We start from the raw sequence: 18,795 nt of genomic DNA on the forward strand, positions 1-18,795 counted from the left end.
AATGGAAAATTTAAGAAAAACTAAATATGGCATAATCATAGGGGCAGTTCAGATAAAATAAGCAAAAACTGGCCAGTTTTGACTTGTTGACAGGTCCACTTTAACAGGCATGAGCCACAGGAATCCTGTGATCAGCTGATAAAAAGTGAGTGATCAATGCGGATACACCCTTTTAACCTCTTCACACCACAACCTGTTTTCACCTTCCTGATAAGGCCACATTTTTCAATTCTGATCAGTGTATTGTTGTAATCTACCCATATAGCCATAACTCTCTAAGACAACGCTTCAATATAAGTATCATTTCCGCAGAGACATCAATGAAACGGCTTTATACTGCCCCAGTGATCTAACCATGTTAAAAACAGAACCAGCGGATGTCAATTTTGTCTCAGTGGCTCGAGAGAAAAATATTTTTGTTTTAGAATTTTACGTGACAGTTTTCATTAATATTGTAAAAAAATAAGTTTGTAACTCCCAATGTGTTCCCCCAGAGCAGACTTTATTTCTTAGGAAGAAAAACTAATTGGAAATTTTAGGAAGTTCATACATTTCCGAAGAAGTAAGCCCATAAGCAATGTTTCATTTCAGAACTCCAAGTGACCTTTTTGAATGAGTACATGTATGCTCTGACACCAAAGAGAAACATATAAAATTAAAAATCTACTCTATCTTTAGGACTAGATATAATATAGTTTTAATCTGTCAGTCTGGTGCATAGAACACATTCGCATATTAGGATCCTGCAAATCTTGCTTTTTTTTTTTTTGCAAGATTTCTGCAATGATTCTAAAGGAGAATTAGAGAAATCTTGAAAGTTTGCGTTATCCTAAGAATATGTGCATGCCAAGTCATTTTGCTCAGGTTCTGGAGTGGAAACTGAAAATAAACCAAGTTTTTGCAGCGGTTTGAATTTTTGGAGAGATTTTGGAACATTTTTGTTCAGTTTCTGCTCCCAAAACTCCTAAAAAATTCAGTATGCACATACCTTAAGTGTAATACTCGTACTAAAGTACATCTCTGCGCCCTATGTCAGAATGAGCAGGAGAATATAATTAGAACAATTCAAGCTAAATACATTCTTAAGCAGATCTGATGAGGTTGTTAAACTTACTTTGAAAATCAATGTAGAATTTCGACATAATAATCCTTTTTTAATTTTTTCCTATCTGATCTCAAAATGCAAAGCTAAAGCTTGATACCAAGATTATGTAACCATCCTGACAGTGATTTTCAACGTCAGTACATAGATCTCTTACACCTGATGAGACTTTTTTTAATGTTTGCAATCTGCATTGTGATAGCCTTGAAGTCTTCATCGGACCGTCTGCATAGAGTTGTATATTCTCCTAGTGCCTGCATGGACTACCTCCAAAAAAAGAGAATGCACTGGAAGTAATATTTTAACCCCTTAGTGACAGAGCCAAATTTTTTAAATCTGACCAGTGTCACTTTATCCGGTAATAACTCTGGAACGCTTCAACAAATCTCAGTGATTTTGAGATTGTTTTTCGTGACACATTATACTTTATGATGGTAAATTTAGGTTGATATGTTTTGTGTTTATTTATAAAAAAAAATCTGAAACTTTGAGAAGAATGTTAAAAAAATTGCAATTTTCAAACTTTGAATGATTATTCCTTTAATCCAGATAGTCATACCACAGCAAAACATTAATAAATAACATTTCCCACATGCCTGCTTTAGATCATCACCATTTGTGCCCTGTCCATGTGCCCTGGGACTTAATTCCCAGGGACGGGATAGTACGTCATAGTGATCAGCGGCGCCCACGTGGTGAGCGCCGCTGATCGCGGCCGGGTGTCAGCTGATTATCACAGCTGACACCCGGCACAATGTGTCAGGGGCGGTCACGGACCACCCCCGACACGTTAACCCCATGCACACCGCGATCAAACACGATCGCGGTGTACTGGGGGTTAAAGGGAAGGATCGGCAGGGAGGGGGCTCCCTCCATGCTTCCCTGAGCCCCCCACGGCAGCGCAATGTGCAACGCTGCTGCGGGGGAGGCTCCTTCCCTGCAGGCCCCCGAATCCAAGATGGCGACGGGGACCTTCGCTCACCACACATCTAGATAAGTTCCTTAGGGGGTCTAGTTTCCAAAATGGGGTCATTTGTGGGGGGTTTCCACTGCTTAGGTACATTAGGGGCTCTCCAAAGGCAACATGATACCCGCAGACCATTCCATCAAAGTCTGCATTCCAAAACGTCACTACTTCCCTTCCGAGCCCCGACGTGTGCCCATACAGTAGTTTTCTCCCATATATGGGGTGTCAGCGTACTCAGGACAAATTGGACAACAACTTTTGGGGTCCAATTTCTCCTGTTACCCCTGGGAAAATAAAAAAAAATGGGGACTAAAAGATCATGTTTGTGGAAAAAATACGATTTTTTTATTTTCACGCCCGGTCGTTATAAACTTCTGTGAAGCACTGGAGGGGTCAAAGTGCTCACCACACATCTAGATAAGTTCCTTGGGGGATCTAGTTTCCAAAATGGTGTCATTTGTGGGGGGTTTCCACTGTTTTGGTACATCAGGGGCTCTCCAAACGCGACATGGTGTCCGATCTCAATTCCAGCCAAAAACGTCAAATGGCGCTGCTTCCCTTCCGAGCTCTGCCATGCGCCCAAATAGTGGTTTACCCCCACATGTTGGGTATCAGCGTACTCAGGACAAATTGCACAATAACTTTTAGGGTCCTGTTACCCTTGGGAAAATAAAAATTGGGGGTGAAAAGATCATTTTTGTGGAAAAAATATGATTTTTTAATTGTACCGCTGTACGTTATAAACTTCTGTGAAGCCCTTGTGGGTTCAAAGTTCTCACCACATATCTAGATAAGTTCCTTGGGGGGTCTAGTTTCCAAAATGGGGTCACTTGTGGGGGGTTTCCACTGTTTAGGTACATAAGGGGCTCTCCAAACGTGACATGGCGTCCGATCTGAATTCCAGCCAATTTTGCATTGAAAAAGAAAACGGCGCTCCTTCCCTTCTGAGCTCAGCCATGCGCCGAAACAGTGGTTCCCCCCCCACATATCAGGTATCAGCGTACTCAGGACAAATTGCACAATAAATTTTGCAGTCCAATTTCTCCTGTTTCCCTTGGTAAAATAAAAAAAATTGAACCAGAAGTATTTTTTTTGTGAAAAAAAGTTAAAATGTTCATTTTTTTTTTTTTTAAATATTCAAAAAATTCCTGTGACGCACCTAAAGGGTTAATAAACTTCTTGAATGTGGTTTTGAGCACCTTAAGGGGTGCAGTTTTTAGAATGGTGTCACTTTTTGGTATTTTCTATCATATAGACCCCTCAAAGTGGCTTCAAATGTGGTGTGGTCCGTACAAAATAAAATGGTGTTGCAAAAATGAGAAATCGCTGGTCAATTTTTGACCCTTATAACTTCCTAACAAAAAAAAAATTGGTTCCAAAATTGTGCTGATGTAAAGTAAACATGTGGGAAATGTTACTTATTAAGTTTTTTGTGTGCCGTATCTCTGTGATTTAAGGGCATAAAAATTCAAAGTTGGAAAATTGCGAAATTTTCAAACTTTTCGCCAAATTTCCTTTTTTTTCACAAATAAACGCAAGTTATTTAAATGAAATTTTACCACTAACATGCAGTACAATATGTCACGAGAAAACAATGTCAGAATCACCGGGATCCATGGAAGCGTTTCAGAGTTATTACCTCATAAAGGGACAGTGGTCAGAATTGTAAAAATTGGCCCGGTCATGAACGTGCAAACCACCCTTGGGGCTTAAGGGGTTAAAAGCAGCAACCCCTTACATATTGAAAACTGCAGTCAGGTAGTTTATTAACCCTTCAGGTGATTTTCAGGAATTAATGCAAAGTGACATGACAGAAATGAAAATGTCTATTTTTACCACCTAAATGCCGCTAACTTCTGAACAGGTTAAAACAGTCGTCAGAGTCTAAGGCCGATCTTTGGTCATGAATTGCCATGGCAAACATCAGGACCACACAATCATGATCTCAAGGTGCCGATGGGGATAAAGAGGGAGCCTCCACACCTTGTTAACCATTTATGTAATGTAGTCACTATTGACAGCAGCATCTAAGGGGTTAAAGAGATTTGCACAAAACAAACACTAATGTCGGTTGATGCAGAAAATTGTTAGCTATAGTGTACAGCAGACAGCTGCTGGATTGTCACCAGTATGGGGATGCTATTCTCATATCTCAGGTCAGTTAAAAGACGTATTGGCTGTCATTAAGGGGTTAAGCGGGTGTCCGGCCTCAAGGTACAACTCTGAAGTCACTAATTGAAAACTTGCGACCTCAGATATGCGAGTTGCATACATGTGGTCACATGCCAACTAAACGTCAGCCTCGCTCAATGAAAGTGTACAGAGTGAAGTTGGGCGTGTCTAGTCAGAATGTGGCCAGAAATATGCAAATTGTATTCTTGAGGTCACATTACCACCAGGCGCAGGCACCAGAGGTTCCTCACATCAGACTGTGCGCGCACTATGAGGATTCACAAGTCTGCAGTCACTACAGTGACTACAGACTTGTAGCCTCAGGCCAGGCAGCCAGCAAAAAATACACTACACTTTGTGGGTATCCCAAAAATTTTTTTTTAATTTTAAAATTCTGATATTTGGAGTATACAGCCCCCATGCAGTCTTATGTGTTGCTATCTTAACAAACTACAAATAAATACTTTATCGAGTCCCATCTCAAAGTCATGTGTTACTCAATTCCACCTGCCCATTCTTTTTCGACAACCAACAGACAGAGGGAGAGAGAGGGATGGATGACTGACTGATTGGACTAGACAAGGATTTGTCAAATCTTAAGGGGCCACATTCAAGCTGAACATATAAAAAATGGTTGAATCTTTTTAAATCGAAACTATTCATAAAGTTGTTGTTTTTTTTTACAATGTGGGGTACATGATGCCATATGAATAACAGAAAAAAGAACAATCTTGTAAGAACATGTAATTTATCTTCTTAGCTATCCTTTGTACATTGTTAGCTTCTGTAAAGAATGACAAAAAAAATCCTCAATGATCTCACTCCATTACGAGCAGACACTAAAATTGGTGCAATATCGTCTGTTGGATATTGAAGACCAAGGATACAACCTCCTTGCCGAAAGCAATAATTGTGAAAGAAGCCGTACAAAAGAATTAAGCTGCGGCCAACGATGGTGATCTTCACAGGCTTCGGGAAGCTGTGCACACAAATCAACTACTAGAGTAAAGACGGAAGTACTTCAACCGCTCCCAGACTCCTGTAGGAACAGAATTATTGGAAGAGCGAGTCTTTCAGATGCTAATGGGTCTTCTTTGCCCTCAAACAATGATGAACTGGCTCTGGAGTTAATAGATTTCTGTGGAAGAGAGTCATCTCTAATTTTAACAAAGCAGGATGTTTTGGAGGGAAGGGGAGAAAGCGTGTGGTAGAGTTGGTGAAAGAAGCTTTGTCTTGTCACATAAGCTGCATTTCCCCTCCTAATCCTCAATACGGCATGAATGGAAAGGTTCGTAATAACTCCTTCGTGGCCAGTTTGACTTGGGTCTCAATGCCGTAATCCCACCAATTTGTCTTGTCGATCCTATATCATCAATAGAACGTATCATCGTCAGGCGGTAGAGAGTGGTGGGAGAGTCTGCTACAATACTCTCTCGGTCTATGATACTAAATACCAATTATTTAACACTACTCCTTTGAAACGTAAGGTGAAAACACTCAGGAAATAAAAGAACTAGAAGATAATGAGCCTGGCCACCAGAACTTGGATGGCTTTTAGAAAATAAATGCATATCAGTAATTTGAACATCTACGTTTAGTAGAGTAGGGCAATGCCTCCTAATTTCAATCAGCATTTCTTTTCCGAACTATTATTATATCAATGGCCTTCATTTCGATCTCAAGTCATGGCAACTTGATGGATGAACTATCTTGTGCAAACCTAGACTAGTCCACCAGAGTCTTCTTCGTCGTTATCTTGATAGTATCAAGCCATTGGGTTCCTGTTCTTTCTCTACTAATCCCCCTAAATATACCCTCTGTAATATAACTCTGTAAATGGCTACAAAACCAAACACAAGATAGAAGACTAAAATTTAATTACAAATCCCATGTATAAAAATATACATTAAAAAAAAGCACCTGGACTCAATGACCCTCTTCTCCCCATACTTTATATCAGCCTGTCCACTTCTAGAGAAGAGTGTGCAGATTTCAACTGTTGAGCATCATCTGAAGGTCGTTTCAGGCCGTCCCCTTTCTCTATGAAGTCACAACAGTCAAATGGGTTGCAACCCAATAATGTGGAGAGGCGATAGAGGTCTTATTGTTTTCGGTCCGTGGGAAATCTTCAAGTGTAATATCAGCAAACTTTAAGTTCTCTTGATGCCCAGTACTTCTAGCTATTTCAGTGCTCATGGGTGTCGTATTACCAGCTCTTCACTGAACCTGAATGGTACGTCATCCTGCAATGGTAGGCCCTGTTCAGATCGGGTTTGTGATCTGCTAAGCATGTACAACAGAAAAATCCAGTCACCCAATGAAGGTCAAAAAATTGTTATTTTGACTTTTGTCTGGCCAACAAATGGTGAGAATATTGCACAAAAACACGAAGGAATAGTGTCATAGACTAAATGGCGGGAGCTTTTCCTGACATAAACCTTGGAGTATCCCCATTTGAAAATGCTAAGCGGGTTGTCCGGTCCAAATCAATAAGTCTGTTATCCCTCTGTGTGACTGCAGACTTATGAATCCCCCCAGGGCACACACTGTGAGTTGTGAGGATTCGCCGGTTTCTGACCCGGGATTGGAGGGCATGTATACTTTCCACATACGCCCCAATCAGGATCAATCTAGTGGGAGTGGCCTAGCTACATACACTTGTATTAAGCGAGGCTGCGTCCCGTCTAGTGACGCGGCTGTCCAGTGGGCGTGGCCAACAACAACCGGTGTGGGTCCATATAGTAGAAAAATTAATGCAACTCATAACAACTGCATTCAACCTTAAAGGCCGCTATTAGTGGTTTTCACCGAAAATAAAATGAACAAAGAACTGACAAAACAGGATAACTTGGGGAAAGGCAACCATGGTTCCAGCCCTCTTTAAAGGGAATCAGATGCCAGATTTGTGTTAACTAATCTGAGAGCAGCATGATGTACAGACAGAAACCCTGATTCCAGTAATATGTCACTTACAGGGCTGCTTGTTGTAGTTTTGATAAAATCACAGAAGATTATCACTAGAGAACTAGTAAACCTGCTGCCTTGCAGTCCTCCATACTCATGAGATCTGTATAACCCCGCCCCAACATCTGATTGGCAGCTTTCTGCCTATGCATCGTGAACACAGAAAGCAGCCAATCAGTGGTGTGGGCGGGGTTAATCAGACCATTGCTAGATCTGCAACAGATAAAACAGTGCTTTTATCAAAACGGCAGCAAGCAGCCCAGTTAGTGATACATGGTTGGAAACATGGTTTCTGCCTCTATATAATGATGCTCTGAAATACCTGGCGACAGATTCCCTTTTGACAGAAACAAGCCTGGAAACATTTTTTTTTTTTTTTTTTGAAAACAGTTAAAATTAAAGGACCTGACTGAAAGAGAAATAAAATTACAAAAAAGCAGAAGATGTAGAAGGATGAAATCATCTCGGGGAGATGAATAAGACGATCTAAGCATAGGAAAGGTTATGGACCAATATAATTCAAAAAGTGACAAAAATATATATAGAAAAGAAATAAAAAGGTTTTCCACGAATCGCAGATCTATAACAGTATGAGTAAGCCATTCAGCAAACACTGTGTATTTTAGAAGGACGAGCGAGCAAGATTATAAAATAACGGCATTATCGAAAGCCTCCAACATGCAACAGCCACAGGATCTTACAGAAGGATAATGGCACCAGCATTGTTCAGAAGTGAGGAAGCGGGGTGAAGTTACAGAACCTGAGGGCACTCGCTCTATTACAGCTGCTTAGCAGAGCAGGGAGGCTTCTCCTGGCCAATTCTCCCTATGGTGCTCGGCTAAACCCAGAGGGCCACATCTGGTGTGCATAACATCATTAATTGTGTCTCTCAAGAGCCTCCACACTTCAAGATCTAAAACAGAGGATACCTGGACCTTACCTACCTACAGAAACCGCAGCCTGTCTTGGAAGGAGCCAGTCTGAAATAACTATCTTACGTGTAGTTGTACCGTTGCAACTTTACAAAGTGGCTGTGCCAGTATAAGAGACACCGGCAATGATATCCTTCGGGGGCTTGCGAATTAATGGTAACTTCAAGCTCCATGAAATATTCTCTACAGGGTGAAAATACTTCACGCCTTTCCACACGCTGGTGATTTCCCATTAATTTCATTTACAGAAAAATTACAACTAAATTCTTGTAATGCCAATAACCAAGAAAGCATCTAACAAACCGTAGAAGGTCGTAGGAAAAAAAGGCAAATACCTTGCTTAGATGCATTTTCTCCAGGACGAGTCACTTCCACATACACTTCAAATGTGTTCTCCGGGTTTTGCCTGAAATACAATTGTGATTTTAAGTTTGTAAAGTGTAAATGACCTGTTTTTTTTAGCAAATCAGAAAATTATTTTAATAGTCTATAAGCTGATAGCTCAGTCATATTCATGGGCACGGCAACGCAATGAAGCAGGTCATACACATTGTCCACCAACTCCGACCTCTCGACGGAAAATAAAATGTGTCATGTTAGGCAGGAGCAGACATACACAGAAAAGGCCCCTGTGCAAGAATAATCTATGGGCCCTTGGCAGTCAAATCGCTCATCATAATGCGCAATTCCACCTGCTTTGGAGGTAGAGATGGACCCCTTTATCTCTCGGGACCCTGTGGAGCTCCACAGGCTGCATCAATGCTTTGTCCGCCCCATCTCTGTGTATAAGGAAACTTGCATGCTTACCACATCTGCATGTTTCGGGATTTTTAGAGACAACATTCAGATGTCATCCCTTTTAATAAAGATACACTACGTAGACAATAGAATTGGGTCTTTCCAAACATCTGTGAATGAATGGACGTTTCTAAAGATCTCATAGAAATCGAGCGTGGCCCCTGAAATAGGACAACACCGATGTAACAAGTCAGTTCCTGATGTTTCTTCTCTTCTAGATACAAGCAGGTACGAGTATTTCTGAAAAGTGGAATCATTTAGGAACCAAAGCATAAAGTGGCGAGCACGTGAAGGTACAGAGCAAAGTCACCATGCACAAAGTGCATAAATGTTCAAAACGTTCTGCGAAATCAATAACTGCAGGGCTCCTCTAACAATAACATCAGATCAAAACTACGCCCCCACCACTCCGCCAAGAGCTTCCATAGCTGAGCAGCGGCATGCAACCCTTACATCGCCAAGCACAATAGCAAGCATCAGAAAGAGTGGTGTAAAGCCGACACCACTGGACTCTGGAGTAGTGCAAACATGTTCAGTGCAGTGATGGATCCCACTTCTCTGGTATCAGAGTCTGGGTTTTAATGAATGCCAGGAGAACGTTACCCGCCTGATGCAATGTGCCAGTCAAGGTTTGGTGGAGGCAGAGCAATGAAATGGGTTGCTCTACAAGGGTTAGCCCAGGTCCCTTAGTTTCAGAGTAGGGAAATCTTAAAGGGGTTTTGATCTATCTTTAAAATAAATTGTTAATATCAAATAGATAAAGATCCAACACTTGGCACCCCTACCGATCACCTGTTTGCAGTAGCGGCAGAGGTAGGTGTACGGCGTGGAACAGATCTGCTCTATGACACGGTTTAGTGGCAGCGGCGGGATAGATTAGAATAGCTCCAATTCAAATAATAGGTTAGGCCGCCCATATCAAAGAGGTAGAAAACCACAATAATGCTTCAGCATAGCAAGATGTTTTTGACAACGGTATGCTACCAATTTAGCAGAAAAAGAAATCCGGCACTCCCAAATGCAGACAAAATAGTTTTGTTTTATTCACAGCTTAATAATCCATATGGTGTACATTCTATTTGTTACGTTTCGGTCACTATCATGGACCGTCTTCAGACAATGGCAAAACCTGTTAATATTCCAAAAACATGACACTGTGGGTTCAGAATAGCGTGTAGCAACGTAGGCAAGCTGCTCATGTGGAGCTGTGAGGAGAGCAGGAGGAGGAACAAAGCGCTGACAGAGATATGCTGTACTGCTATGGTGCAGTGTCTGAAGAAGGTCCATGATAGTGACCGAAACGTAACAAATAGAATGTACACCGTGTGCATTATTAAGCTGTGAATAAAACAAAACTATTTTTTCTGCATTTGGGAGTGCCGGATTTCTTTTTCTGTATTGAATTGGGACTGGTATCCTTTTCTGCGCACCCCATATCTGAATTCTCGGAGTGACGTGTCTTTTTTGTCATATTGCTACCAATTTAGCAGTTTGGGGAAGGCCCTTTTCTGTGTGCGTGTGCACAAAACAAGGTCTACAAAGAAATAGATGGAGGAGATTGGTGTGGAAAAACATGACCGGCCACCCAGAGCCCCATCCAACAACTTTGGGATAAACTAAAATGGAGTGTTACTCTTCACAGTATTTTTAGAAAAAAAAACAAAAAGACAAACGGTCTGTAATAATATGAATCTGATTTGCAAAGTACGTTAGGCATCCATATTGGCTTGGAGGGATTATCAATGTTGACTTGATATGTATTATATAATGTGAAAAAGCATAAAGGTACAATTTTATAATAACGTGGAACTGCACCAACAGCCATCTCTGAAAACACACATGACTCTGCCAACTGAGTAGTTTCTGGAGACGATGCCTATCTCTTTCCTGCTCTTCTCATGTTAGGGGGTAGCTGACTGTTTTATACATTTTTAATTAATAAAAAAAACTGATATTAATAGTGTTCACACAACAGTTATGATAAGTTAACGTAGCCTTATAAAATGCATTACAATTACTGGCAACATACATTCAATATTTTTCCCCGTTGTTCTCTATTTAAGCATTTCTTCAATAAGTGATATAGTGGCATATTGCCTCCTAAAGATGGTCTCATGACAGTAAAGGGAATCTGTCAGCAGCTTTATGCCACCTAATGTAAAAGCAGCATAATTTAGGTATAGAGACCTTGATTACAGCAATGGGTCACTTAACCGGGCTGCTGTATATCCGGGGGATCTCAAACTCCACTGCCTCCAATCGAAAGGACAATTTCGCAATTGACTGATGATTGATGGATGAGGTCAAGGCTGCTTCACTACTTGGCCAAATATTGGTCACACCTCCTAGTCTCTTGTATGCACTGAGCCCAGACTTAACTGCTCTGCAGCAGATAACCCACTTCAATTACCTGTTCCCAGCAAGAGGTCATAGCTGTAAAGAGTCAAATGTAGTATTCTTAGAGAGCTAGCTTTTGTTGCTTTCCCAAGTTATAATTAAGCTTCAATGTTCAGGATACATATATAAAACTCAAAATCTGTAGTAGCCCGCTCTATACAAATCCACAGTTCTCGCCAGATTTGGGTGAAATTTGGCACGCCCCCTCTCCACCCACAGGAGCAGAATACTGCACATATTAAATCTCGCTAGCATCCCCCCTCATGAGACTGGGGCCCCTGAAGTTAGGCCCTATACATTTAATGGGGAAATGTGAAATCTGTAGCAGCCCGCGCTATACAAATCCACAGTTCTCGCACGATTTGGGTGAAATTTGGCACGCCCCCCTCTCCACCCCCAGGAGCAGAACACTGCACATGGTAAATCTCGCTAGCTTCCCCTCGTCATGAGATTGGGGCCCTCGAAGTTAGGCCCTATACATATGATGGGGAAATGTGAAGGTGAAAGTAAAAGTGCTGAGAGGAAAACAAAAGTTATGTCTTATAGCAACGGCGCCAAAGTGTTGCTTCTAAAGGGGCCGCACCACCACACACAACACAAACATTTCACAAACGGCGTACAAACATCACACAGACAGCACACAAACACCAACCCATTTGCACAACACCACACAAATGCCACAAACACACCACACAAACACCAGCCAACTCTAAACACACACAACACAAACACCACTCCACAAATGCCACAACGCCACCCCATAAATACCACACGCACGCACGCAAAGACCACACATGCATGTCAATCACTTAAAGTAGCTGGCATTAAGTTAGAGAGCCCGTGTTTTTCACATGGACAGTTGTACGTTGTTTGCTACAGAGTGGGTAACCTCAAAAATCTTTTCACATATGCACCTGAAGGTAAAACCAGAAACAATGTTTACCAAAAAGCACTAGAATAGATAGTTGTTTAACTGTAAACCAATTTTACTCTTTTGTCCGTGAACTACTTATAGATTACACTGAAGGGAGGGGGGGAAGGTTTGCACTATGTTGCTAATTGGGTGTAAATGTTTTATATGTTTGTGTAAGGTGCATACATTTTCATTTTTGATTAAAAAAAAAAATAGTTCAAAAAATTGTTGTAATAGTTTATACTACATAATATGTATTGAATATGTAAAATCAATAAAAATGTTGAAATTAACCCCTTTACCCCCCAAGGGTGGTTTGCACGTTCATGACCTGGTCAATTTTTACAATTCTGACCACTGTCCCTTTATGATGTAATAACTCTGGAACGCTTCCATGGATCCTGGTGATTCTGACACCGTTTTCTCGTGACATATTGTACTTCATGTTAGTGGTAAAATTTCATTCATATAACTTGCGTTTATTTGTGAAAAAAATGGAAATTTGGCAAAAATTTCAAAATTTTCCAACTTTAAATTTTTATGCCCTTAAATCACAGAGATATGGCATACAAAAAACTTAAGTAACATTTCCCACATGTTTACTTTAGATCAGCACAATTTTGGAACGAAATTTTTTTTTTGTTAGGAAGTTATAAGGGTTAAATTTAACCAGCGATTTCTCATTTTTACAACACCACTTTATTTTTAGGGACCATATCACATTTGAAGTCACTTTGAGGGGTCTATATGATAGAAAATACCCAAAAGTGACACCATTCTAAAAACTGCACCCCTTAAGGTGCTCAAAACCACATTTAAGAAGTTCATGAACCCTTCAGGTGCTTTACAGGAATTTTTTGAATGTTTAAAAAAAAAAAAATAAACATTTAACTTTTTCACACAAAAAATTACTTCAGGTCCAATTTTTTTTATTTTACCAAGGGTAACAGGAGAAATTGGACTGCAAAAGTTATTGTGCAATTCGTCCTGAGTACACTGATACCTGATATGTGGGGGGTAACCACTGTTTCAGCGCATGGCAGAGCTCGAAGGGGAAGGAGCGCCATTTGACTTTTTCAACGCAAAATTGGCCGGAATTGAGATCGGACGCCATGTCACGTTTCGAAAGCCCCTGATGTGCCTAAACAGTGGAAAACCCCAACAAATGAAACCATTTTGGAATCTGGACCCCCCAAGGAACTTATCTAGATATGTGGTGAAAACTTTGATCCCTCATGGGCTTCACACAAGTTTATAACGTACAGCCATAAAATTAAAAAATCATATTTTTTCCACAAAAATGATCTTTTCACCCCAATTGTTATTTTCCCAAGGGAAACAGGACCCCAAAAGTTATTGTGCAATTTGCCCTGAGTACGCTGATACCCCATATGTGGGGGTAAGCCACTGTTTGGGCGCATGGCAGAGCTTAGAAGGGAAGGAGCACCGTTTGACGCAAAATTGGCTGGAATTGAGATTGGGAGCCATGTCGCGTTTGGAGAGCCCCTGATGTGCCTAACCAGTGGAAACCCCCCACGAGTGACCCCATTTTGGAAACTAGACACCCCAAGGAACTTATCTAGATGTGTGGTGAGCACTTTGAACCCCAAAGTGCTTCACAGAAGTTTATAACGCCCAGGCGTGGAAAAAAAATAAAATAAATCACATTTTTTCCACAAACATGATCTTTTAGTCCCCAATTTTTTATTGTTCCAAGGGTAACAGGAGAAATTAGACCCCAAAAGTTGTTGTCCAATTTGTCCTGAGTACGCTGATACCCCATATGTGGGAGAAAATTACTCTATGGGCACACGTCAGGGCTCGGAAGGGAAGTAGTGACGTTTTGGAATGCAGACTTTGATGGAATGGTTTGCGGGTGTCATGTCACGTTTGGAGAGCCCCTGATGTGCCTAAACTGTGAAAAGAAACCACAGCTGACCTAATTTTGTAAACTAAACCCCCCAGGGAACTTATCTAGATGTGTGGTGAGCACTTTGAACCCTCAAGTGCTTCACAAAAGTTTATAACGCCCGGGTGTGAAAATAAAAAAATCATTTTTTCCACAAACATGATCTTTTAGTCCCCAATTTTTTTATTTTCCCAAGGGTAACAAGAGAAATTAGACCCCAAAAGTTGTTTTTCAATTTGTCCTGAGTAGGCTGATACCCCGTATGTGGAGGTAAACCACTGTTTGGGTGCATGGCAGATCTTGAAATGGAAGGAGCACCATTTGACTTTTTCAACGCAGAATTGGCTGGAATTGAGATCAGACATGTTGCGTTTGGAGAGTCCCTGATGTGCGTAAACAGTGGAAACCCCCCAATTCCAACTCCAACCCCAACACACCCCTAACCCTAATGGGAAAATGGAAATTTATATTTTTTTTAATTTTATTATTTTTCCCTAACTAAGGGGGTGATAAAGGAGGGGTTGATTTACTATTTATGGCGGGTTTTTATGTTTGGCAGCTGTCACACGCTAAAAGACGCTTTTTATTGTAAAAATAGTTTTTGCATCACCACATTTTGAGAGCTATAATTTTTCCGTATTTTGACCCACAAAGTCATGTGAGGTCTTATTTTTTGCGGGATGAGTTGATGTTTTTATTGGTACCATTTTCGGGCACGTGACTTTTTTTTATTGCTTTTTATCCCGATTTTTGGGACGCAGAAAGAACAAAAAGCAGCATTTCATGAATTTCTTTTGGGGGGGGGCGTTTACACCTTTCCGCGTGTGGTAAAATTGATAAAGCTGTTTTATTCTTCGGGTTAGTACGATAACAGCGATACCTCTTGTATATCATTTTTTTTATGTTTTGGCGCTTTTATACAACATAAACAATTTTATATAAAAAATAATTATTTTTGCATCGCTTTATTCTGCGAGCTATAACTTTTTTATTTTTTCGCTGATGACGCTGTATGGTGGCTCGTTTTTTCCGGAACAAGATGACGTTTTCAGGGGTAGCATGGTTATTTATATTTGTCTTTTTGATCGCGCGTTATTGCACTTTTTGTTCGGCGGTATGATGATAAAGCATTTTTTGCTTTGTTAGTTTTTTTTTAAAGGAGCTCACTAAAGGGGTTAACTAGTGGGACAAGCTTATAGGGCAGGTCGTTACGGACGCGGCGATACTAAATATGTAGATTTATTGTTTTGTTTTTTTATTTACAAAAAAAAAAAAAGAATTTATTAGGGAATTTTTTTTAATTTATTTATTTAGGATTTTTACTGTAATTATTTTTACAGTTGATTTTTTTTTTACTTTATTATATTGTCCCAGTGTGGGACAATATAATAAAGTGTCAGATTGCTGATCTGACACTTTGCAGTGCACTGTCAGATCAGCGATCTGCAGGCAATGCTGCATGCTTTCTCAGCGCCTGCTCTCAGCAGGCACTGAGAAAGCCACCACCCTGCACATCGCAATGCGCCCCCTCCCTACACGATTCTTCCCTGTGCCCCAGGTACACTGCGATCATGTCTGATCGCAATGTGTCGGGGGTTAATGTGCCGGGGGCAGTCTGTGACCGCTCCTGGCACATAGTGCCAGGTGTCAGCTGTGATAATCAGCTGACACCCGGCCGTGATCAGCGGCGCTCCCCCCGTGAGCGCCACTGATCGCGGTGACGTACTATCCCGTCCCCGGTCATACGGGCCCAGGTACCGTGGACGGGATAGTACGCCAGATGGCAGAAAGGGGTTTAAAAAAAAAGTTTTTGTTCACATCAATGTTACGACAAATTAGTAACATGCCAAAATAATAAAAATTTAAAGTGGAAAGAAAAATTTACTGTAGCACTCTGAAAATGTCAATTTCAGGGTGACACTGAAAATTTTACTTTATCTACCATAACCAACAATTTAACATATTTTCCACGAGCGAGGCTGCGGGTATTCTACTAGTATACAATAAGGTGACACGTCCCTTTTTAATAGAAGGCTTTATATATTTTACCATTACATCTATGACACTATAGTTTTGATAAAATCACATTTTGACCAGCAAGAGATTATCACTAGAGGACTAATAAACCTGCTTCCACGTAGTAATCTAAATTCATAAGATCTGTATAACCCCGCCCCCACATCTGCTTTCTGCCTATGCACTGTGTACACAGAAAGCTGCCAAAAATAGATATGTGGGTGGGGTTATACAGCACTCAGCAGAACAACTGGTAGATATGGAGGAGATAAAACAGTGATTTTATCAAAACTGTAGCAAGCAACTCAATAGTTGATAATTGCTAGAATTTGAATTTCTGACCCTATATTATGCCGCTTTAATTTTCCTTTAAACACTGCATATATGGCATATAACGTCATATGAGCCTCACAGCTGGGTCTCACCTGCTCTGTCTCCTTCACAGACCAGAAGAAAAAAAAAAGATTTGCTGACCCAGGACATACATACAGGGGCAGCCATTCATTTAAATGGCAGGTATGTGAGCCTAGGCAAAGCTCAACCCCCACACAAACAGCAATGATTTACATAAAACAGGGGAGGACATGTATATTGTCCTTGGTCTACACCAGGGGCCTCAAGCTCGGTTGGGTATATGGGCTACAAATAGAAAACATTTGAATTTGGTTGGCCGCATTCATTGCAAGACAAAGTGAATTTTTAGTGATACCTTTTTTTTCTATACATCTTTGATCATTTTTTTTCAACATTTTTGCCGTGTTTATTTTATTCTTTTAAATGGCATTCACCATATGTGCTATGGAAAAGTTTTATTTTTTGGGTCATTAAGGATGTGACGATAACAAATGTGCACGTTTTTGTTTACTTTACATATTTATAAAACAGCATTTTTAGTGGCAAAATATTTTTTCATGATTTGTAAATTTTATATAATATATATATATATATATATATATATATATATATATATATATTCACACATATATTTACACTTTTTAAAATTTGTTTCCCCCAATTGGCCACATACAGTAATATTGTCTTACAATTAGCACCATATACAGCGGCTTGCGAAAGTATTAACCCCCTTGGCTTTTTACCTATTTTGTTATATTACAACCTGTGTTTAATCCCTTTACGACCAAAGATGTACACGTAGGTCATAGGTCACCTCCCCATATATATATATATATATATATATATATATATATATATATATATATATATATATATATATTGCTTGCAGAAGGGGATTTTTCTTTTCCAATATATATACACTGTGTTCCAAATTATTATGCAAAAAATATTTCCTCATATTTTCTCTAAATTACCTATATGAATTGCAGTCATTGTTATTTTCCAGTCATCTAATATTCTAGTATAATTGCAATGTTTTTGAACAAACTGCCTTTGAAAACAGTATATTTTTAAAAATAAGAAACACTCAAAATGCATGTTCCAAATTATTATGCACAGCAGAGTTTTCAACCTTTTTATTTTTATTTTGAACAAAAAATGGTCAATTGTGAAGTTATAAGCATTATCAGCTTATTACAAAATGAAATCAAACAGTTTTCAAGTCAAAACTTTATTCTAGGTGATGTTACATTTGCACATAGGACCCCTTGTGCGAAAGAAGCTTCTGAACTCTCTCGTTCACTGAATTTGTCAGTTTTTGGATGGTTTGTGCTTCAATTGTTTTGCATGTGGACAGAATACCCTCCCAGAGCTGTTGCTTAGATGTGAACTGCCTCCCGCCATCATAGACACTCCTTTTGATGATGCTCCAGAGGTTCTCAATGGGGTTGAGGTCAGGGGAAGATGGTGGCCACACCATAAGTTTGTCCTCTTTTATGCCCCTAGCAGCCAGAGATGCAGATGTGTTATTTGCAGCATGAGACGGTGCATTATCATGCATGAAAATGATCTTGCTGCGGAAAGCACGGTTCTTCCTCTTGAACAATGGCAGGAAGTGCTGTTTTAGAAACTCCACATAGATTATGGAATTCATCTTTACCCCTTCAGAGATCCTAAAGGGGCCGACAATCTCTCTCCCCATGATTCCAGCCCAAACCATTACTCCACCTCCTCCTTGTTGGCACCTTAGCCGTGTTTTCATGGGGTGTCCATCAACCAGCCATCTCCACTCCATCCATCTGGACCATCGAGCGTTGCACGGCACTCATCGGTGAACAAAACAGTTTGGAAGTCAGTCTTCATGTATCGTTTGGCCCACTGGAGCCGCTTCTGCTTGTGTGCAGTGGATAGAGGTGGTCGACAGGATGGCTTATGCACAGCTGCAAACCTCTGAAGGACCCTGCATCTTGTTGTTCGGGGGACGTTGGAGGCACCATCAGCTTCAAAAACTTGTCTGCTGCTATGACAAGGCATTTTTGCAGCTGCTCTTTTAACCTGATGCAATTGCCTGTTGGAAAGAGTCCTCAATTTTTCCTTATCAGCACGCACACGTGTGTGCTGGGAATCAGCTACATACTTCTTGATTGTGCGATGATCACGATGAAGTGTCTTGGCAATGTTGATTGTAGTCATGCCTTGACCTAAATACTCCACAATTTGTTGCTTCTCAGCAGCCGACACATCCTTTTTCTTTCCCATTTTGGCAAAAAA

At 40.4% G+C, this 18,795-nt stretch overlaps 1 protein-coding gene across 4 annotated transcripts in view; it reads right to left on the minus strand.

The window, feature by feature from the left end:
- DENND1A (DENN domain containing 1A) overlaps positions 1-18,795 on the minus strand; it is a 973,091-nt gene that overhangs the window by 909,382 nt on the left and 44,914 nt on the right. For all 4 annotated transcript variants that reach the window (XM_073590695.1, XM_073590694.1, XM_073590697.1 and 1 more), the window contains exon 2: positions 8,473-8,543. In XM_073590695.1, coding sequence (XP_073446796.1) covers positions 8,473-8,543 — 71 coding nt within the window. The remainder of the gene's footprint in view (positions 1-8,472; positions 8,544-18,795) is intronic.

This window comes from Dendrobates tinctorius, unplaced genomic scaffold (assembly GCF_039654945.1).
Source record: "Dendrobates tinctorius isolate UK_male_01 unplaced genomic scaffold, ASM3965494v1 ptg000120l, whole genome shotgun sequence".
NCBI classification, from domain to species: Eukaryota; Metazoa; Chordata; class Amphibia; order Anura; family Dendrobatidae; genus Dendrobates; species Dendrobates tinctorius.